Source organism: Narcine bancroftii, chromosome 9 (genome assembly GCF_036971445.1).
Source record: "Narcine bancroftii isolate sNarBan1 chromosome 9, sNarBan1.hap1, whole genome shotgun sequence".
NCBI lineage: Eukaryota > Metazoa > Chordata > Chondrichthyes > Torpediniformes > Narcinidae > Narcine > Narcine bancroftii.
Genome location: NC_091477.1, coordinates 35,308,296 through 35,332,075, shown reverse-complemented (window position 1 = coordinate 35,332,075; position 23,780 = coordinate 35,308,296). Strand labels below are relative to the sequence as shown.

General features: G+C 36.8%; 1 protein-coding gene across 4 annotated transcripts in view; it reads left to right on the top strand.

Annotated features, from left to right (window-relative positions):
• ergic1 (endoplasmic reticulum-golgi intermediate compartment 1) overlaps nucleotides 1-21,353 on the top strand; it is a 51,411-nt gene extending 30,058 nt beyond the window's left edge. For all 4 annotated transcript variants that reach the window (XM_069898779.1, XM_069898780.1, XM_069898781.1 and 1 more), the window contains 7 exons: nucleotides 2,109-2,203; nucleotides 5,468-5,592; nucleotides 9,235-9,339; nucleotides 10,819-10,879; nucleotides 13,822-13,922; nucleotides 14,565-14,687; nucleotides 20,737-21,353. In XM_069898779.1, the coding sequence (XP_069754880.1) occupies nucleotides 2,109-2,203; nucleotides 5,468-5,592; nucleotides 9,235-9,339; nucleotides 10,819-10,879; nucleotides 13,822-13,922; nucleotides 14,565-14,687; nucleotides 20,737-20,844 (718 nt within the window). In that variant the 3' untranslated portion in view covers nucleotides 20,845-21,353. The remainder of the gene's footprint in view (nucleotides 1-2,108; nucleotides 2,204-5,467; nucleotides 5,593-9,234; nucleotides 9,340-10,818; nucleotides 10,880-13,821; nucleotides 13,923-14,564; nucleotides 14,688-20,736) is intronic.
• Nucleotides 21,354-23,780: the final 2,427 nt, after the last annotated feature.

The following is a 23,780-nucleotide window of genomic DNA, read 5'->3' as shown; positions in this document are numbered from 1 at the left end:
AAGCCGATGTCTAATCCAAGTTATTACCTCATCCTGGATGTGGAGCAACTAATTCTTCTTGACCAACCTTCAAAGGCCTTATTAAAGTCCATATGGGAAAACCTCCACAGCATTTCCTTCATGATGTTTCCTGGTGATAACATTCTATAAAAACTCAAAGAATGTTTAGACATAACCTACCATGCACAAAGCCATATTGACTATCCCTAATCTGTCCTTGTATATCCAAGTATTTGTGCATCTGATGTCTTGAGATACTTTTCAATAACTTGCCCACTACTGATGTCAAACTTACTGGCCTATAATTACCTGAATTATTTTTGGACCCTTTTTTAAACAAAGAAACAGCATTCGCTTTCCTCCAATCCACCAGCACTTCACCCATGGCTAAGGAAGTTTTAAATACCTCCTCTAGGACCCCTGCAATTTCTGCACTCATTTTCAAGGAACAAGGGAATATCTTGTCGGGCTCTGGGGATTTATCAACCTTTTGCCTCAAGACAGTAACACTTCTGTAATCTGTATTGAGACTATGACCTCACTGCTACTTTGCCTTATTTTTCTAGGCTCTCGAGTAAATGCAGTTGTAAAAAAAAATCTATTTGTTCTTCTTTTAACTCCATTCATAGATGACCAATTTTATCCCTTGCTATCCTTTCACTCTTTGTATGTGTATAGATGTCCTTGGGATTTTCATTCCCCTTGTCTCCCAGATTCACCTTGTGCCTTTTATTAAAGCCTTCTTGATTTTCTTCTCAAGTGCTCTGCATTTCTTGTACTCCTTATTCCTTGCTCTCTATATCTGTTATGCATCTCCTCCTTAACTAGGGCTTATTATCTCTTGAAGACCAAGATCTCCCATATGTTAATCTTAACTTTAATTCTCACAGGTGCCAATAGACTCTGCTCTTTCAACATTTCACCTTCTGACCTCTTGCATCCCAAACAAACCTTAGCAAAATAAAAACCTGTTCCAAACAACATTTGCCAGATTCTTTTAGATACCATCAAAATTGTTCTTGCTCCAGTTTAGGGAGAAACCTGAGGACCTGAGAAAAAAGCTATCCTTTTTCTGTGCTTATCTTGAAATTAATGGTGCTATGATTGCGAGGTCTAAAGTGTTTCCTTACTCACTTCCGTCACTTGGTCTGTATCGTTCCCTGATACAAGATCTAGTAGTTCACTCTGTCACGTTGGGACCTCTATAAATTAATTTAGGAAACTTTCCTGAACACATGAGGAAACATTTAATGCTTCATCTTAGCAGCAGTCTCTGTCTGCGAAGCAATTGTTCTGCATTTTGTAACATAAAACATTTGCAATGCAAATAATTCATTGATTTAAAATAAATTCACATCTGTGGATTAAAACAGCAAACCACAGCCAGACCAACATCCTCCTGATTTAAATTCCAGCTCTTGCTGCTCGTTTAAAATGAATAAACAATAAATTAAAATGGATTATTTTACAAATATAAATGGAGATTGAAATGGTTATTTAACTAAGCAATTGTGGTGCAAAGTTTGATGGAAAGATAGCATATGAAAACTAAAGAATGGTAAAAATATAACAGATCTTAACCAAGTATAATGTGCACCTATCACTAACCCTGATACCTTGAATATAAATATGTTTGATCAATGATGAGACTTCATTTCCTTCAATTGAAATTATAATGTGCCCTCTTCTTCCCCCCCCCCCCTCCCCCTTCATAATTTTGGATTCCAAGGCAAAGCTGTCCTTTTTACAGAATTGAATTACAAATTTTGATCCAAGACTTATTTGGCTTATTGCAATGCTTTTTAATTAATGGATAGGAATGTAACATCATCACAAAATATCAATGTGAAGACAAGATTGACCTGGTTGTACTTGACCATATAATGGTGGATTTTTATATAATGGGATTGAAAGTAGGAGCTGAAATAGGTTTGCATTAATCTGCTCCTCCACAGTTACATAGCATCCAGATGAGTAAACAAGTTTGTGATGTGTTCTGATAAGATGGGGAGAATCTTTGTTTCTATCTTGGGCACTGTCTGCTAGAATTCTTAACTTTTTTGCATTGCTAAATGTTCTTAGAATGAGTGGTTACTGTTTTGTTGCAGAGTGAATGAATTGTACGTGGATGATCCTGACAAAGATAGTGGAGGAAAAATTGAAGTAAATCTAAATATCACCTTACCTAACCTTTCTTGTGATGGTGAGTTAATGTAACCATTAATGAGAAATAGTGGAAAGGAATAAATAAATTTCATTTATCCAGTCATCAATCACTTGTTAGCAGGGGAATTCACTTATCACATTCAACCTTATTGTCAAATGTACTGAGATGCAGCAAGTACGTTCATTTCACAAGCAGTCCAGCTTGTTAACCCATGTATAGTACAGCAGTTAAAGTGTGATGTTTGTTCAGGAATCTGATAACAGCAGGAAAGAAACTGTCCTTGAATCTGGTGGTACGTGATTTCGCATGTGAATCTTCTTGATTTGAGGAGGGAAAAGAGAATGTGGCTGAGGTGGGATAAGTCTTTTAATATGTTGGCTACAGGTAACGGGAAGTGTAAATGGAGTTGATGGAGGGGAGGGGTAGTTTCTGTGATGGTCTGAGCTCAGTTCACAACTCTACTGTTTCTTGCAGTCTTGCAGTGATAAATCTTGACAGGATTCCTTTGATGTTGCATCTTGTAGATATTTTTTATGCTGGTGTCATGCCCAATTTGCTTTCTAGAGGTCATGGCGTTCTTGGACGTCACATTGATGTGATTGGACCAAGACTGATCATTGGAAGTGGTTGTCTGCTATCTTCACCTCAGCGCTATTGATACAAGGAGAGTGAGCTTTACTCTTTCAGACCATCTATGACCAGATCCTTATTCTCCCTGATATTGAGGTCAAGACATCCTCTCATCAAGCCACTATTTCTCTGCTACACTCTGACTCATTCTTTGAGATCCAGTTTATAATGATGTTGTCATCTATAAATTTAGATTATTCCCATGGCATGAAGTGCATGTCATATCTGTTTTAATGTATTTTTTTAAAGTCTGCTCATTTCAAGATACAATTATTGTAAGTCACATGGGCAGTTACTTTCACAATATTGACACCCTGCTAAAATGAAAAGAAATTCAAAAATTGGAAATAGATTAAATGTTACGCACCTCTAATTGACACTAGGAAGTAATAGTCAGTAATTGAATTGCCTGACGGAATTTTTCAAATTTTTGAAGCCAGTTCACCAAAAGAAAAAAAAATCCTTTTTTTTGTAGTTCACTGCAATCTACAGAAAGAAGAGTTGTGTAATTCTAAATTTAGGTTGTTGACTCAAATGGCTACTTTTGTAGGCCATAAGTGGATGAATTTGCAAACCTAATTTAACCTGGTCACAAGCTAGTGATCTTTTTGTATTCAGTGTCTGAAGTTTCAAAACTTTGGAGTCGATCACAAATATTAACTAGTTTGTCACTGTCGTTTGGTTGTTGATCCAATAGCAATTTTAAATTAAAAAAAAACTTGACATACAGCACAGTAACAGGCCAGTGCCGCCCAATTTACACCCAATTAACCTACACTCCTGGTATGTTTCAAATGGTGGGAGGAAACTACAAACTCATTACAAAAAGCATGGGATTCAAACCCAAGTCCATGGTGCTGTAAAGGTGTTGTGCTAACCACTACGCCAACCATGCCTTCCTAATTTTCTCTAATTTTAGCCCAGATAAATACCAAATAAAGGAAGCATGCAGCAGTTTTGAAACAGGCCTTTTAACTTGAACTGACCATCCAGCATCCAATCACATTAATTCAAATCCTATTTTCCTTTCATTCCAATGAACATACCCCAAATTCTACCACCCCAATTGGCAACCGGAGGATCTGATGAAACTTGATTACAGAGAAGGCACAAACTTGATACAGGCAGCACGGGAGTTTGGGATTAAACTGGGTTGTTGATAGTTGCAACCTTGTCACCCCTCCTGATCTGTGAGTCATGTCGTCTATTTATTGGATTGAATTGAATTGGCTTCGCCAACTAGAGAACTATTGGCCTTCAACCTTCCCACCATATGTATGTCTTGCACATGCATGGTCCAGGTGCAAGTGCAGGATGAGTTGAGTGCTAACATAACGTTAACTTCACTGCACTGTAGGGTGCCAAACCTGGGCATCCTCAAATGTAGATGCGATGAAAGCAAGTTGATGTTTAATCTGTCTTTAAGTTGAATACTTTTTCTAAATGTGTTTTTGGAGAATTTCAGAAGCAGTTAAAAATGCTCACCATCTTTGGGGCAAGGCTGTAGCCCCAGCTTTTCATCCTGTCGGGGCGCACCATGGCAGAATGTTTGCTGATGGGTCATCATCCACTTCATGCGAGTGAAGTGTTGGCTGGTTTGTGTTGGTGGCCTTCTTAATCTGGCTTGTTTGGGCACATTATGCAGTGGACCAGATAGTCCTTGATCTAGACAGCCACTTGATTTTTGAGGGACCTGACATCCATTTGGGGCACCAATTGATCTTGAGCCTGGTTGATAAGCTTAAGGAGTGTCTACTAGTGGTGATGACTAGGGCAAAGATAGGGCATGATTCATATGCCCTATCTTTGGGCCTGATAGCACCTTGATGGTGTTATAGGCCTTTGAACCGTTTACGAAGACTGAGAAAAGAGAATCATAGAGCTGCAAGCAATTGATGTAATAGTGAAAACTGTGCTTAGGGTGAGAGTGACTGGCATGCTGGCTCATTCCTGATTTGGCCTACTGCACTGTGGGATTCAGGTTATCACTTCAGACCTTGTCCTGGATAGGCTGAGAGGTGTTGATACATCTCTGATACACTTTTGTTAAATCAGAAAAATAAAATGTATTACATGTTCTTAGTAGAAGTTAAAATATAATAAAATTAAATTCTGTCTACCTCCTCATCTCCAAGTCAGGAATCCTGACTCTGGGTCTGGTTGCCTCATTGTTACTCACCTGGTGGATGAAGTACATCTTCTGGGGAGAAGCTGAAGGCTGGCAGTCTCCCTTTATGCCATCTATCCCTAATATGAACCTCTGGAACCTGATGTGATGCACATCCCATCTCTTATCTCTACACATTTGTGTTCTTTCCCTGAACTTATTATTGGAGCTTGAAGTTCACTATGTGGACATCTGACCTGAAGCTTCCCTCTCTCTTATGAACATGTTTGAAAATCGGGTGAGGGGGAGTATATCACTGGTACTAACACCATTCGATGAATAATTTACAGCTAAAACACAAAGTGGTAGGGAATTAAGTATTTACTCCTGACTGTTTCTATAACTAATAGTAATTCTTCTTCATCACATACAGTTTAATGTTTCACTTTAGTGGCAGTTTACATTGAGTTGTTCCTTTGGTTATCAGAAGTTTACTTTAATTTTGAAGTTGATTCTAAATGTTTTTTGGATTCTGTAAGTATTGATTTAAAAATCTTTCTTAGTTGTTGGATTAGACATCCAGGATGAAATGGGAAGACATGAAGTTGGCCACATTGATAACTCCATGAAATTGCCTCTAAATAATGGCCGAGGCTGCAGGTTTGAGGGGCAATTTAGCATAAATAAGGTAAGTTCAAATTAGCCCAGCGTCTTCTCAAAGTTTTGCAAAGTTTATTCAAATCTGAAGGATGAAATACTGAACAAAGCTCGCATGCAGATAGAGCAATTAATTAGAAAGTTAAATAGTAGTTAACCCTTGGTGCAAAAGTTATGGAGTATAAAATGAGGAAATTCTTCCACCAACTGTACAATGTGTCAATGAATCAACATGGAGTATATGTACAGTTTCAAAACTTTGAGTGAAATTCCATTGTTGCTGGCCAATTGAATGTTCATATGATGAAAGTTTGTGCTGTCTGGGTCCATTTTGGAAGAATGAGATGGGATCTTATTAAAGCATAAGATTTTGAGGAAGTTTGACAGTATTTAACATTTTGGAGGGGTTTGCCAAATTTTAGTCAGTAGAAATACTCTCTTCTATAATTCTTCAGCGGGAGCCTTGGGAGTTCTTAAACCAGTTTATTTCTTCATAACTGTCTTAATCACAACCACAGTCTACCTCATGTCTCGGACAGCAAAGCAACCTACTGGAGCATTCAGAAATGCTCTCTGCATGTATGGGTTGACTTGGGTCCATATCAACAGTGGCAGCTTCTTCTGACTTTACAAATTTGGGGCTTTTCTCAAACTTCTTGCCAGATTGACCATCGATCTTCTCCTTCAGTTTATCGAACCTGCAGGCGATGTGAGCAGTATGACAATTAATCTATTAGATATAGCCAGAACAAATCTGACCAGGATGAAGGTGTTGAGAGGATGTTTTCCCTTGTGGCAAACTTCTCGAATGGGGAAGGACAGAATAAGGGTTAGTCCATTTAAAATGGAGATGTGGAGAGATTTTCTCAAATGGTCTTAAATTTATTGGAATTTTCTCTCCCATAGAGCTCTGATGAAGCTGAATTTTTGAATATGTGCAAAGTTGAGGCCCACAGGGCAATCTAGGATTATGGGAGAGAGGCAGGAAAGTGGAGCATTGGAGCATCAGATCAGCAATGATCATTAAATGGCAAAATTGGGTCCAAAGCATGTGTGACTTGTTCTCGATTCCAGCTTCTTGATTACTGGTATTTACATCAGTCAATCTCAGACTTTTTTTGGTGTTGGCTCCCTTGGGACTCAGTTCAAAGTTTATGGGCCTGTAAAGCAGTTGTTTAGTTTGGTTCTTCCATATTTCTCTCCTACCTACTAGATTAAAAAAAAGATTTCAGACCGTGGCCCCCAAGGTAGCCCCTGTTGAGAATGGCTCATTTACATTAATGATTTTTATGGGATGAATATATGATACAGCAAAATGAAATGTTAGTTAAGTTTGGGATTTATCCTTTTGTGTTTTTGACTTTTGTTTATTGATCATCTTTTGAGGTCACAGTACACAAAGGTAGACTTTTGAGTCTCTGCTCAAAACGTTGGCAATTCCTCCTCCCTACCCTGCCCACAGATGTTGCTCAACCCATCGAGTTTGACAACCAGTTTGTTTTGGCTCCAGGCTCCAGATCCCAGCATGTGCAGTCTCTTGTATCTCTATATTTCTCTTGCCTCCTCCAGTTTTGAGCCCAGATTTCAGCAGAATGAGCCAAACCCACAGGAGAATTAGGATTAACCTTAATTCACATCGGATTTTTTAAATGCTTGTTTCGTAATCCAGGTTTTTTTTTTGGATCCGATCCTGTCTAGAAGAGTGACCATTCCCTAATAGGACCTCTATTCATTTGTGCGTTTAATATGATTTAAAAATAAATTACCAGTATGCTATTTCTTGGGTTTAATATCCACAAGTTGGTATGTCAAAAAGCCCAGCACCATGGAAACAGGATGCCCACTAAGTCTTTGTCAACCATTCTCATATTGTATTAATCTCATATTTTTTATTTTCTGCACATTCCATCAACTCCTCCAAATTTTTGCATGTGCCAACCATTGCAGTTCTTTCACTCTTCCTATTTTTATGTCATTGAAGATTGTTGTTGGTGAACACCTTTAACCTTTTTTGACTACAATGTTCTGATTGGACCCAAAATGTGAAAAGTTGAAAAGTTTTGAAGAATTTCTTGGGGTGAATTGAAACAAATTGTATAAGACTGGTTTAACTTGATTTTAAACCGTTGGCATTAAAGAAGGAGTCAAAGAGGTTCTGATAAAAATGATTTTGAATTGGTTGTTAACAATGAAAATGAGGCCAGGAATTGGACTGGATTGGATCTGCTTTTCCACTAAGTTTGCAGGAAAAGAGAAAAATAGGTAGACCAACTCTAGTCTAATAGTGGAGAGCAATGTATATAAATTTATCCACATATGTAAGCAAAGTATTTTGCTAATATAATGACAGATCTCCTTTGTGCTGTAAATTAGTAGGTTTCACCCAGCCCTTCAGTTTATGGGATAATTTAACTGATATTAAATGTCTTTTTTTTTGTTTATAAATACAATAGTACTTAAGTACTATAAAATAAAACAAGATTTTAGACTGCAACAAAGGAAATGGACGCAGTATACAATTTTCAGAGGTATGACATGATGCATAAAATATTGAGGTGAGGTACATTTGCTCATTATGACCACCAGTTTGACTCGCCTCTTGTGCTGTGACTCACGATTCCTGTGTTTATTTTTAAACGTCTCACAACTAATGTGCACTCTTTGTTCTCTGCAGCATCTTTGTTAGTAGTTTCACTTTATTTTGTAAATGAAGTTGAGGGCTATGGTTATGAATAATTTCTGTCCTCTCAACCAAGTTAATGCATCTTTAATTTTCAAATCACATTTGAGTGCATGTACAATTGTTTCCTGTTTTGAACTAGTAACTTCTGACTAAATCTTTTATAAAATGATTGAACAGTCAATGGTAGCCAATAAATTCAGATCTGGTAGAGGAACAAAAAGCAAACGCTGTGGGGAAACCATTATTAAGGATCTACCTAAATTGTTGAGTGAACTACAAAAAAGAGTTGCAGTAAAGAAGAAAAAAACATGATTGTAGAAAACTGACATTTTCCTAAAAGGATTATTTGCAGAAATTCACATTTCTCTGAGGTGAGGAAACAGCTTAAAAAGCATACGAACAATGCTTTTAAAAAAAAAATACAAATATGTTATTAATTTCTGGGTCCTGCTGGGTGCCAGCTGCTGAGTTTAGCCAGGGTCAGCCAACAGCCTTCAATGAGGTTTAGCATTTAGGGAATAACCAGGGGCTGATGTCACTTGGGTACTGAATGTAGACCATACCTAAACGTTATCTCATCAGGCATGATTCCTTTGGACCCATGACTTCAGAATAGAAAGATGAGAAATATTAAAATCTGGACTGGATTGTAGCACTAAGTCAGACTGATTAATTTTGTCCATGTGCTGAAACAAAGATTGACATTTAGTTGCCTCACAATAGAGGATCCTGATTATGATTCAGTTTGTTCACATCCAGAGCCTAAGCTTTGAAATGCTTTGGATGCCAGTTTGGAGTAAGTCATTCCCCTAGAGACCTGAAAATTTATGGTAATGGACAATGCCATTTCTTTGCCACTGACTGAAGTTCTCAGTTTAAACTTCATTTGAAAATAAATGTCATATTCCTCAAGGTTAAGCATTCCATATTTCTTCAAAATTTGGAATTCCAAAGTTATTTATTTGCTTACATGAATTTTTTTTAAACCAGGTGCCAGGCAATTTCCATGTATCCACGCACAGTGCTACAGCACAACCGGATGATCCAGATATGACTCATGTCATTAACAAATTGACATTTGGAGAAATAATAGAGGTATGTGCAATGTGATTTTTAAATCCCTGTTCAAATTACTGGGAGGGGCTCCTCATCACATTAATGTGATACATTATAGATATTTCTGCTGTAATTTTTTGATACAGATCTATGGTTTTTTTTCCTTCATGAAAGACAATATTGTAAATTATTCAGTGCTGGTGGGTGAAGATTCCAATGGTTAAAAGTTTGCTAATATAACATTTACAATTAATTTTGTTCTCTTCAGCTTGCTTCACCAAAAATGCCAGTCTTCTCCATATAAGCTTGTCACTTTTGTTTTTGACTTACATCTTTGGAGAGCAAGAAAATAGTTTTCTGTTTTGGACTCCTCTTACATCACATCTATGTTTTCCCTCCCTTCCTCCCAAAATACAACACTGGATGAACAATGATCTCATTCAAAAATATTCCATGTTCTGGTGTCTATTTTTCATTTTTGCGTATGGGTATTTTTCATATTTCCATGCAAGTCTTCCAAACCCAAAGGGATCAATACTTAAAATAATCTTTCAAAACCTATAAACCTAAAATACCACTGAACAATAGATATTGTGTTGGTAGGGCTGAGACATTTCTTGGCGAAGAATGAACCAAATAACAATGTTTATATATGCTATAACATTTTAAGTTGTATATAAATATTGTAAAATTGGGACATTTTAGCAATCTACTCCACAGATGGTGCCTGACCCGAGTCTATTTTCTGTTAACATCGCTGAAGTTACCCATGTTATCACTGAAATGTGAATGTGTCCAGTACTCATTGAAAAATTGTAATAAAGGGAAATATAATACCAGAGCTCGGTTGTGGGTTGGATTGGATTAGCAATAGTAAAACTAATATTATTATCAAACATGAGAAATAACCGTATATTTTGGCGTATTAGTCAACTGGCAGATAGGTGGAACCCCCACTCCCCCTTTTTTTTTCAGGCTCATTTTAGAGGTTTTATGATATATCCGGCGTATAAGTCACCCTCATTTTTCTGGGTCTCCCAGGAACAACCCAACATTTTATAAAACACCCCAATCGCAAGTAACAAAGCTGAAAATTAAGTATGTAAAAAAAAAAAAAAAATACTTGGCCTATTGGGCAGGAGCAGGGACGCCTATGGAGCTGGAACACCGACACCGTGCTCCCGGCAGGAGCAGGAACCTCTGCCTACCAGGCAGGTGCGGCGGCAGCGGAATCAGCATCAGGTTATGGCAGTGCCCAGCAGTGGGGAGGTGTCAGGGAGTGGCAGCGGGGAGGTGCTTCCAACATCGACTTGTAAGCCAAATTGGCGTCAGTCTGGTTTTTATTAGTGAATTTAAGGTCTCAAAAGTATATCTGACATCCAAGTCGACCCCCATTTTTTTTGAATGATTTTTTTTGGAGGGTTTTATGACTCAACTTGCACGCCAAAATAAACGGTATATTTAAAAGCTGATATATATCCTTATTAAAGTTCCCCTTGCTTTATTTTATTTCTTCAGGTTAAAAATGTTCAAGGTGCTTTTAATGCTCTAGGTGGAGCAAGTAAACTTGCTGCAAATCGTAAGTAGCCAGAATAAATGCTGAGTCTTGCCTCAGCTTTAAGTTGCAAGGATCTTGTATTTTTTAAAAAAAATGTTTTTTAGTTTCAAGCTGCTTAGTTAACAATTATCCACTTTGAATCACAAAAACAATTGTTGCAATGATTAATATTTTCATGATTCTTGAAGAAAGTTGCTGTAAATTAGATTAACCTTTAATTAATTATTTATTTGGAGCTAACTTGTGTATGTTTGGAAAAAAACATATGCTTGTATTTTCTACGTGTACCCAGTTTTACTCATGAGAGTAATTGATGGTGTTCAACTCCTCAATATCGAAATAAAATTCTGCAGGTGCAATAAGACTTTCACTGTATTAAATAAAAAATTAAAGCAGTCACAGGACATAAATTGTATTTGAGTAATGTTTTAAATAAAGTAGTTAGATATGTTGTAATTTTTAAAAAATTTAATACCTGTTTTATCAAACAGATGGTAATTAACGAAAAAGGATATGGTGACTTAAGTTACTGGAGTAGTGACCAGAAACCTGGAATATTGCTCTGGGGACTTAGATTCAATCCCACCTTGATGGCCAGGGAATTTATTTAACTAAATTTGCAATTAAAGAAGAAAACATTTAATGAATAAAGCTAAAAATGAAACAAATTGATTTTTTTTTCTCAAAAAAAAATCTTGTTCTTACTTGACCGTCAAGTAAGCTTGACATTTTAACAGTCATTAAAATAATTTAGAACTATTGCAGGACATTTTATTTTCTCCTTTCATGATTCCTTCTTTCTCTCCTCTTCTCCTACCCCAAGACCCTATGACTTGCATTTAACCACTGCCTACTGCATGAAAGAATTGTGCATGAGGCAAAGACTTTGACCTGAACAGCAGACGACACTTAAGATGACTGCAGGAAGAAACAGAATGCCAGATTTTCCACTGGTGTGAGCTGTTCGTCTTCCTGAAGGTAGCACATCCCACTCAAACCCTGTGCCACTTTAACCCAGCAATAGGTTTGTATTAATCAGGTTTTCTGATTTAATAACATTGAATTCAACAATTTCATATAATCTGCAATTCCAGCCTTGTATCTCACACCGTCACCTTTTCCTCTCTTGGAATTTCACATTTTTATTTTGACTGAACATTTCTACTAACCACCAATGTCTCTTTTGTCATTCACCATCTTTACTACCCTCTTGCAGACAGCAGCACCACTCATGCCAATCTTTCTCTCCTTGTCTCCACGATGTCACATTCTTGTTCATGCTAACTTCATTCCTTTTTACTGAAACTTAAAATGCGTTTTGTTTCTAATTGTCCCGTTAACATCACTGGTTGTCAACCTGAAATATTAACCCTGTCCCTCTCCCCACAGTTACTGCCTAATGCCGAGCATGTTCAATATTTTCTTTTAATATATTTAATAAAATAGTTCATTTTGAATCCATAAAAAAAGGATCTGACTTGATAAAAAAGATTTTAATTTACAAGCCGCCTCTCACTGCTGCTAGCTTCTGTGGGCATGCTACCATCTCCCTTAACCTCTTTCATTATCTCTAAGTTGTCACTCTGCTTAATTATCAGTTAACATTTAATTACTTGAAATTTTATCCAACTAAATGTCGTGAAGATTGGAGCTATTGGCTTTGTTCCCAGTCATCTGTCTCCCTGGCAACTCTGAGACTGATGTGGAGTGTTTGCAGTGTTAAATTTAAACATAGGGCATTTCTATTCAGTGTTATATTGCCTAATAAGATTCCTGCCTGAAGTCCTTGCCCAACTTTTATTTCTTGTATTGACTGTTCAAATGCATTCTGACATTGCATTTTCTACCCTCCATAAATCAAGCCATCCAATGCTCTGATGTGTTCATGGAGGGAGAACTTGCTTGAACCATCATCCTATGTTCAGTCACCTACATTACCTCTGTTTAACAGTGGGTCATATTTAACGCTGTCAAGCTTGTTTTCAAGTCACGTCTTCACCTCCTCCCCAGAATGATAATCACATACAGTGTACACCCACCATTGTGCTATTTACATATTTAAGATCTGGTCTCTTGAGCATCCTTGATTATTTTTTTTAGTTGCTTCATTATTGATGGCCAGCCTTTCAGTAGCTAAGGTTCAGTGCTCTAGAATTTTATTACTGACTTTCCTTGAATCTTTAAGGCAATCTTTATACCTCACTGCTTTAGTACCATGTCATTGTTACCTTTGTTTCACACCTGTAAATTGTCTTGAGATGCTTAACTATGTTAAAGATTTTCACATAAATGTGAATCACTGTTGTTTAATTGCTTGGTAATGTGTTTCAAGGAATATGGTCAGTTTGAGAACAGAAGTGTGCTCACTGTTGTGCAGTTTGCAATCAGTGTTTGACTTCATGGGCCTTTGGAACAGTACTGTGCTACCTTGCAGTTGGATACTGCTTAATAATGTATTGTTAAATTTACCATGCCACTAAGCTTTGTTCTAGTGATTCTCATGTGCATGACAAATATTTTTAGAACTGGAAGGAGAATTGTATTGTTTGCAGCAACATGTCGGTATAGAGTGTTTCTCATGTTTAACCTGAAATGATGCTCAATATCTGTGTGGGGTAACTACATGGAAGTGCCTACAGTAACGAACTTTGCCAAATTTACAGTCTTTCCCGGAAGCTTTTGTTGCAATCTGTCAGCTTGGTAATGGTGAAATTTCCTTGAAAGTGTTTGTTCTTTAACATTTGGATGAATACGATATTTATTAGATGCTTAATTTCCTTTATAAAATATTGCGATAAAGTGCAGGATCCACCATTTCATTTGTGTCAAGAAGTGGCTGTTGAGTTGATCATTCAGCACCATGGTTAATCTAGAGATAACAAAGGGAGAGAAGAAACTATAATACGAATAGAATTTCGATTGGAGGTGGAAAAAATCTTATGTGACTTTCTGTTCTCAAACAGCACTTGCATCACATGACTATGTATTGAAGATAGTTCCCACTGTCTATGAAGATTTAAACGAAAAGCAGCGTTTTTCCTATCAGTATACAGTGGCACAAAAGGTAAAGTGATGTATTTTTATTATATGGCCATAGCAGATGGTGTTCCCATTTAATGTTAATCATAACGAATGCAGAATAAATACTGTTTATAATAAAAGGCCAAACACTAAACATCCTTGCCCTAAATTGTTCTGTATTCCAAGTTTTCTTCCATACTGAAATTCACTCTGCACCAAACATGTATCACAAAATGTTGAATCGGGCTTCTCTGGGATTGTCAGGCATTTAATTAGGTTTGGTTTCCAGTGGGTAATCGTGAGGTTGTGCTTTGTTGTCAGACCTGACCTTCTTAAAGAACATATGAAGGCAGGAAATCAGAGCTTGGGTTTAAAGATTAAAGATTCTCCTACTGTGGTGAATTCTGTTGGCCAAAATTCCCCCATCAGCTAAGACAATTAAATCTATAGGAATTTCCATGTCAATTACATTTGCCTCAGAACGAGAAAGCTAATTTTAAGCCATTTACTGTGTATGAAGCAGCTTTTGAATCTTGGAGAGAAATGAAATCAATACAGTTGCATGAATGAAAGTTGTTCATTCTCTGCAGCGGGGATTGAAGTAAGTGAGCGAACCTGTTTCATGAAGTAAATTTGAATAGACTTTTTCAAAATTCAGTTAATGGTGAATGTGTTCATATTTCAGGAATATGTCGCATACAGCCACACAGGACGCATTATACCTGCCATCTGGTTCCGATATGATCTCAGCCCAATCACTGTCAAATATGTTGAACGGAAACAACCAGTATACAGGTTTATAACAACAGTAAGTAAACATGTTATTCATGGTGGTATGAATTTATTGTCTTGTATATAGCACCATGTACTATTCCAATATCCTTGCCAATCAGGAATAATCAAATTAATTAGTTTTTTTTCAGATTAAAAAATTTGTGATTTATAAAAAAAAAAAAATTGCCAGCAAGTTCCAGGCAATTGTTTTGAAGGACAGTTATTAATAACTTTTTTTGTGGTTTTTGAGTACAGCATTTAGGGACTTTGTGTACAGGGATTTCCTATGACTCAGTTCATGATATTGCTGATCTCCTGACTTGATGGATTGCCCAAGAGATTCCATTTAGAAACAAAAATAAATTGACTTGCTATCAAAAAGAACCCAGATCACTAGGCTAGCTGATAAACATTAACAATTCAGGGTATTGACTTCAATGAAAGTTGAAGCTCTAGCACAATGAGATCTTCATTAACTCCCCTCCCCCCCCATATTTTGGCATACAAGTTGACTTTTGGCCTAAGTTGACAATGCCAATCCTGCTTTTTTGAAACCTTATTTTATAGTATATCCAGTGTATAAGTCGACCCCCATTTTCTGGCTGCCTGAGGTTCACCATTGACCGGCGTATAAGTCGACCTGCAAAGCTCGTGATGCTTGAGATGGGCAGTTGACCAGTGCATACGTCGACCCCCAGAGATTGCGCTGATTGATGTGCCGAGCGTTGGCTGGAGGTGATTGCTATCATGGAGCGTCCATCGACACAACGCAGCATGCGACGAAAATATGAAGCGAACTTTAAGTTGAAAGTGATAGAAATGGCCAAGAAAAGCAACAACTTCACTGCTGCAAGAAAATTTGATATGTATATATATATATATATATGAGAGAAGTTGGTTAGAGATTGGAGGAAGAAAGAAGAGACTTTAAGAAACATACCAAAAAGGCAATGTTCTTTGGTCAGAGTTGGAAAATAACATTGCAGAATGGATATGTGAACAGAGGCAAGATTGGTACATAGTTGCCTGAAATAAAATAAGAACATTTGCACTGCAGTGGGTCAGGTTGCACCCAGACCTCAGCGATGATTCTGAGGCTAAAGGAGGCTGGTGTAATCGTTTCATGAACAGGAAAAATCTGATATTACAACAAAATAAAATTGCACAGAAACTACCAAAAGACCTTGATCATAAAGTTTTCACCAATTTATTATACAGAATTGGCAAAAGCACCAGTTTGCAATGGCAAATATCAGAAATGTGGACGATACCCCCTTGAATTTTGACATGATAGGCAATAGAACAGGGAAATGGAAATGTGTTAAAGCCATGCAAACCAGAAGTACAGGCCATGAAAGGACTAGCTTTAACATGGTGTTATCGTGCATGGCTGACAGGACAGAGTTAAGACCCATGGTAATCTTCAAATCAAAAATTAAGCTGAAAATGAAATTCCCAGCAGGTATTTTTGTACATTTTCATGAAAAAGGATGGATGGATGAAAATTGTGTAGAACAATGAGTGGAACAGACGGCCAGGCGGTTTATGCAAAGACTGGCATTTGCTGGTCTGGGATAGGTTTCGTAGCCACTTAACTGAAAACACAAAGTAGATTAGCATTACATAATACTTATATGGCAGTTATCCTGGGTGGTTTGACGTCTATACTGCAACCTCTTGATGGCTACTTGAACAAGCCATTCAAAGACTATGTGCGCGAGGAATGGGGTACATGGATGTTGGGCAGAAAAGTTGTTAGAAAAGGCGGGGCAATGTGTGCTGCACCACTTGATATTTTGTCTAATTTCTTGCTCAAGGCATGGGACAAAGTTAAAGTGTAGTATCTCTTGTGCAATTGATGGCATGGAAGATGATTTGTTATAGGACACTAGCGACGAAGCTGAAACCGCCTCATCAGATACAGACTGGGACCCATATGATGACATGTTTAAACAGTGAGAGTGTGGATGTGCTTGCCGCCATCTTTGCTTCAGATGGTGATAGTGAGTGTGATTTTGAAGGGTTCTAAATGTGTTGTTTTCAATGAAAATCTGGCACAGTTTTTTTCATTTTTTTCAAGAGTCGACTTATACTCCAAATCTGTTTTTCAAGGATCAGATCAGTGGAGATTGGATTTTGAGGTGAATTAAAGGTCTCAAAGTTATATTCGGCATATAAGTTGACTCATTTTTTTGGGTTTCATGATTCGACTTGTATGCCAAAATATACGGTAGATACAGCAATGAATGTGGAACCAGACATCATAGCTGTAGTTTGAGGATTGGTCCAAAATTAGTCATGCTTTTAGTGAAACTACTGCAGTACAGTTCCAACACTGATATTTATTCCATGATGTGGAAAATTGGGAAGGCCTGTTGTGTTTGGATGGGGTTGGGGTGGGGGGGGTGGGGGAGTAGGGCATATCAAATCCAGTAATTGCAGCCCAGTCAATCTACACTGAATCATTGGTTTAGATTAATCTCCACTTTCTTGGATGAGAATGGCTTCAACACCTCTCAAGATGTTTGTTGCATCCTGGGCAAAACAACTCACATGGCACCCATCCCAGTATCTAATCACCACCCCACTCCTGCATTGTCCATTCTTTCCTCAGAATGCTTCCTTGTTCTATAGCTTCAAGGGTGACTGTATATTGAGACAGTGGTTTGTGCTCTTCAGTCTTCTCTGAATTCAACATACTTTCTAAACCTGTACCTTCATGTGGGCACCCTTCTTCAATGATGTTGTTTCCCGTCTCCTCTTCCCTCTTGGGTTTTGATAACTAAAGTAATAAATGTCCACTCTCTAATCATTGCACATTGCTTTCTTTCTTCCCGAGTGATCAATATTGTCTCTTATTTAGCAAGGTGAAATTATTCTTATTTTTATTTGATTAGACAGAATTTCCAACAATAGGTTTTTCAATTTTGTATATTGTTGTTCAAAATTCTGCTTATTTAGTTTCCAATTCAATATCTTGCACCTCTCTCTGCTATATAATGAAAGAGAGCCCCTTACAACACCTCTTGGAGTTTGAGTGCCATTTGAAAAATCTACATTTGAGTTAGCTCTCTGTTTTTCCAATGCCAGTAATTTGCCAATCCTATCAAGCTAAGTAATCAACTTCCGATGAACCTTATTTGTTTAGTGAATGTTTAAGCTTTTACTGCTAATGGTATTGCATGTGCTATTTATTTTTCCAATTGAGTTGCAATTTTATGAATGAGTCAGACATTAGCATTGATGAGTGTGGAAATTGATCAGTATTTATCAGGGGTGTTAAGGTGGTATTTAATGGACCAAAATTTATGGATTTCAATGAGCATTGAGGCTTGGAGCTGACCTCCTTGGAAAGCCACCACTATGATCTCAAAGTGTTTGTAACGTGAATTTCATGTTAACTTGTACAAGTTACTGTCAGACTTTCATTCTCTGAGATCTCTGGTAACTAACAACAGTTATATCATTGAGCAACCTGAGTTATGGATTACATTGAAGAAAGGCGACACAGTTCGCATGTCAGTTAGTGCAACGCTGTTACAGCGCCAGCAACTCTGGCTCGAATCCGGTGCTGACTATAAGGAGTTTGTACGTTCTCCCCGAGTCTGCGTGGGTTTCCTCCTGATGCACTGGTTTCCTCCCACCCTTCAAAAACTTGTGGTTGTAGGTTAATTGGGCGTAATTAGATGGCACGATCTCATGGGCTGGAAGGGCCTGTTACTGTGCTGTATGTCTAAAAAAAACAATACTTTCTAATTAGATCCAGATTGGAGAATAATACCAATATTTAAGAAATGTTTTAAACTTTTATTGAGTGTAAATTAAAGTTGAGTTATTTTAAATAATTTATAATTATAAACATTGTGATATTATTCTGAGGGAATAAGACACCACACAATTTTTTTGGATGAAGAAAATATCATGCAATAAATGTGGCTTAAGAATTGAGAACCTCCTCTCCCAATGCCATGAAACTCTGCTCCTGATTTTGAAGCAGAGAATCACTGACAACTATCTTGATTTATGCATATAACAACACATAAGGGTTGCAGAAATTATTCTCTGTGACTGCAAACTTTTAAGTTTCAGTGTCATGACTATTCCAAAATAGGAACCATTAAAAATGTTTGAATTTAACAAAGGGGTTATTGTTTTTAATATATCTTGTAAAGCTTCATAAAACACATTTTTAATTTTAATTTTGCTTTTAGTCTGACTGTAAGATTTGTGAAATAGAATGATCTTCCATTGATTGAATGTTTTGAGTGTGATTTTTTTTTTAGGACTTCAATCTTGTGATCGAAAGACATAATTTGTATAGGTCATATTTGGAGATTGACGCTGTTAATCCTGAAGATTTTGCATCGTGTTGCTATGACATTGTGTGAATCATTGTGGTTCACTGAAAATTACCTAGGGCTGTTTCTTGGGAGATTATCTGGGGCTTGGCAGATGGTACATTGTTTATGGCACAATCATTTCCGATAAAGATGCAGCTTTTACACCTACACAGCAATGCCTTGTATCAAATGGAATGGGTCACAATTTTAGTTTAATAAAATTGTCAAAAATCCAACCTGCATGTATCCATAAAATTGTTAGTTTAAATCTGATGACCTTAACCTAATTTCAGTTGAAATGCAATAAAGATTAATAGTCATATGAAAGCCTACCAGCTCCCATTGGGTAGTATTAGATTTGATTATTTATATCCTGATTATATAATGTACTTTATCAATTTTGGTTAATGGAGCTCTTAAGCAGCTTTGGGCATGACCATAATTTATTATACTTGTATTTGAAAACAATTTATAGAGCCAGTAATTAGCAGTCCATTTGAATTTAGACCTTACAAGCCATGTATCACTTTCTGAGGAACAAAATGTTGACCATAAAATATCCATTACACATACTGCTTTGCAAAGGAAATTAGACAGGAGAATAACTAATGGCAGACCATTACAGACTGCTTTGAATGTGATAGTTGTCACATTGCATTATAAGATGTATATTATTTAGAAACCATAAACAAATTTTGCTTGCCCACAATTGTACCGATTAATTTTAGTGTTCATAACAACTTTCTAATTCCACTGTGCTTGCTTGTTTATTTTCTACCATTTTGAATGGTGAATATACAAATTAAGATGGATGTCCCAACAGTTGGAGGAGACGAAATCAAGGCAAAACTAATTTATTAAAAACTTTTTATGGCTTTTTGGATTAGAATTTCTTCTGCCATTCCGTTGTAATGTTTGTTCATAAAGGGCTTTTTTGGCTTTGAAGATTTCAAAGTTAAATGTATGGACTACACAAATAATTCTTGAAGGCTTTTAATGTCACTGCTAAACAGTTTTCTCATATACTATTGAATTTGGAACTTGCTAAATTTTACTGCATGGTAACTACTCCAATTTTACCTAGTTTTATAAGGAAAGTAGATTTGATTGAACATTGATTTTCACCAAAATAGTTTAAATTTTTTTTTTTTCATTTTTTTAAAAAAAGGTTCTCATTCCCAATTACATTAAAGTCTGAAAGACCAAAGTTTAAGATGTTTTTCGTGTTGGTTGATATTTATCGCAATTTCTCAGTTAGCTTTGAGGAGAATTCTGAATGTTTAGTTGGTCAACTTCAAAGGCAGTGAATGAAGTGCGTAGCATCACACACCCGATGTTCATCAATGTTGCAATTCCAAACCATGCTGTTGTGGGCCAAAATATTGGGTAGAAATAGAGGGTGTTGAACTATAAATTGTGTTGAACGCAAGCCAGGCATTTGTGATTGTAGTATTTGGACCAGTATTTGAATTGTTGATTTTTTTAAAAAAGTATACACATCCTCTTCATTTTAGAATATTTGTTTTGATAACGGAAGGGATGAGAGACTGTGACTCTTGACACAGACATGCTGCGCTAAATGGCCCTCCCTCTGACATTAAGTACTTTGCATTTTTATTTTGAAATCACTCTTGTGGGTGATTTTTTTCACCCCCAAAAAAACTTAGCATGTTGTTATAACACATACAAATTGTGATGTTACAATTGCACAATAGAATTCAAATTGATGTTTTTCATCCTTAGATCTGTGCCATCATTGGAGGGACATTTACTGTGGCTGGAATCATAGACTCCTGTATTTTTACAGCATCTGAAGCTTGGAAGAAGATTCAGCTGGGCAAAATGCATTAGCAGTATCATCTACTATTAATGAAACAGCCCAGTTTGCCAGTAACTGATTTAAAATAAGCTTGCCTTATTTTTATTTATGCCGGCCCATCAGTCAAGATCATTCAAAGTTGGTGAGATCTTGGGGAATTCTACTTTGTACACGTCCTCATCAAGAACAGAAAAAGGTTACAAACAATGTTGGCATATCTAAAATGAAATATTCTTGATTAAAAATAATCAACCTGCACTTCTCTCTTTAGTGGTCTTAAGTTATATCTGAAGGAAACTGATGATGGGGTTGGAGAAAGACTAAAGCTGAGAATTAATTTGAGAAACACAGAATTTTCTTCTGGCCTCAGTTTAAAAACAACACTGGACAATGTACAACCACCTTTTTAAAAAAAAAAAATTAATGCTATTTTGGTTGAAGTTTCTAGTTTTATGTTGATCACAAACCAAAAGAAAGTAATGGTGTCATGGAACTAATGGGTTTTAAATTCCTGAATTTCTAATAAAATGTGTGAAACTTGTATTTGCACAAGGTAGCTGGAGTGCCATGTCTTGCTCTGTGCATAAGTGAGATAAGATATGGATGGGTTAAATGGTGCATTGCAAATATTTTGGAGATTTAGGGTGGCTTTAGGGTGTTGTAAAATTATGATCTGGGTTCATATAATGCCATTTTGGTATTGTTATTTATCAGTAACTAAACATATTAAATTTGAAGGTTTACTGGATTCAACATTTTATGCTGGAAGTTTGTTGGAGGCAGTAGGAGATGATGCAGGGTTATTACAACCTATTGTTTGTTCTAAAATTTTAGTTTCTATCAAAATTAGTTAAACTGAAGCACCCACACAATAGGATGCCAGTGCTTTTCAATACATTCAGAGCAAACAATCAGAGATGGATCATCTCCTGTTGCCTTACTTCTGTAAACTGAAATTATTTGAAATGAATAAGTTAAAAGAAATAGGAGATGCTTTCTTTGTAGGATTGTTGAAAATGTAGTGACACTCAAAATCTCATCAAGCAGCTATTTTAGTTGCTAAAACATTAGGTATATTAATTAAGAAAATGGTTCTGGTGTGAGAAATATAACTTTGAAGAGTATTTTTAAAGGGGGGAATGGTAACTTTTTGCCACATGCCAAATATCTAGAATAATTGATTTTTTAAAGATGATTTACATTAATTGTTTCTTCAAATAATTATTCAGATTTATGAAAAATTGTTCTTTATTTATGTATGTATCCACCATTAATTGTTCTTGAGTAGTCATGGCCCAGGAATGCTTTTGGGTTGGGTATTCTAAGATGTTCAATTGTAATGAAGGAACTGCAAATATATATCTGGGTAGGGTTGGTATGTGAGGGGAATTTTGTAGGTGGTGATAGTCACATGTAGCTGCTCTCTTTGTCGCGTGTAATGACACGAGAGGGAATTTTTTTTATTGGAGAAGCCTTAGCATGCTGCTTTCTCATGCCATCTTGCAACCACGCATATGGAATAAGTACTGTATTCAGTTTGCCAATCAAATGAGCTGTTCTGGTTCATGTTGAGCTTCTATCTAGATCGTGATGAGCTATGCTCCTCCAAGCAAATGGAGATTCTGACATATGCCTTCCATATTGTGATGGGCCCAGAGGACCCTAAAGCTCAGCAGCAATAGAAATTCACCAAAACAAATGGTTACTTCAACAAAAGGTACTTTTAATTTCCTTAAACATAAAAACAGGATCAAACTTTATTACTATTAACTTAACCTCACTTAACCCCCTTTTTAATTCTAAGCGCACATATATGTAATGTGTGTATAAGTTCAGAAAAGTTTTTTAATTCACAGTCCAATCTCACTTCTCACTCCTCTAAGTTCACTGGTATCAGGCAATTCTTATTTTGTGCACAGAATTTAACATTTATGAATTTCACCAGGCTTTGGTGTTTGAAAAGTAAATGGAAGGTTCTTGTTGGTTTTCGGAGAGAGATTCGTTACTCGTTGGACACCCACAACTGACTCCTTCTGATCAGCCACTTTAGTGCCTTGCCAAAGAAACTTGCCCCATCAGGGTTTTCCAGATTATAACCTTTTTCTTTCAGGTCACCACAGAGTTCCTTTTTGGTTTCCCTTATCTCAGGCAAAACATTATGCAGCCAGCCATCTCCTCTTCAATGGAATACAAGGGGTTTGACCAGACTGAACTAAGAACTCACAACCCATCTTCAAAATGAGGTTTCAAACAAGCTTCCAAAAGCACCTGCAGAAAACCAGCAGTCTCTCCCTGTCACACTCAGAGAAAAACGAGTTTGCTCTCTCTGCTTGCAAAACCACCTGACCTTCCTAGAACAGTAAACTGCATTCAGACAGACTGGGGCAGGATCCAATTTTCTGAGTTTGTTCATCTGTTGCTTTCCAAAACAATAATCCATTACTCCACAGCATATCCAGTTAACACCTCCTTATGAAGTCCTCAGCAAAACATTTTCCATTCTCTTTACAAAGGCACTGGGAGCCTGGACTTTTCTGGCTTGAGCAGAGCCCTGGCATTTTAAATGAGATCTGTGTTGTGAAGTGTTTGAGTTTGTTTGTGACCTACACTTAAAAAAACCCCACAATTTATCTCCTTTCAAACATATATATATATACAATATCAAACCTATATATATCAACATCTCCTACCTATATACAATATAAACTATAACATAATCTGTTACAATATGACTGACAGTTAAAGCTTCACTAAGGTTATTACAGAATCGCCAGCCTCTAATGTGGCCTTGCTATCACAGTATTTTCATGGATATTCCAGTTAAGTTTCTGGTGAATGATACCCCTCGGGTGATGTAAGAAAATTTGGTTAATCTTTCCTGTTGTAGATGATCATCGCAATTAATTTGTGGTGCATTTGAGCTATTTGTTAGGTTTTGTTGCATGTGGGTACAGACTATAATTGAGAT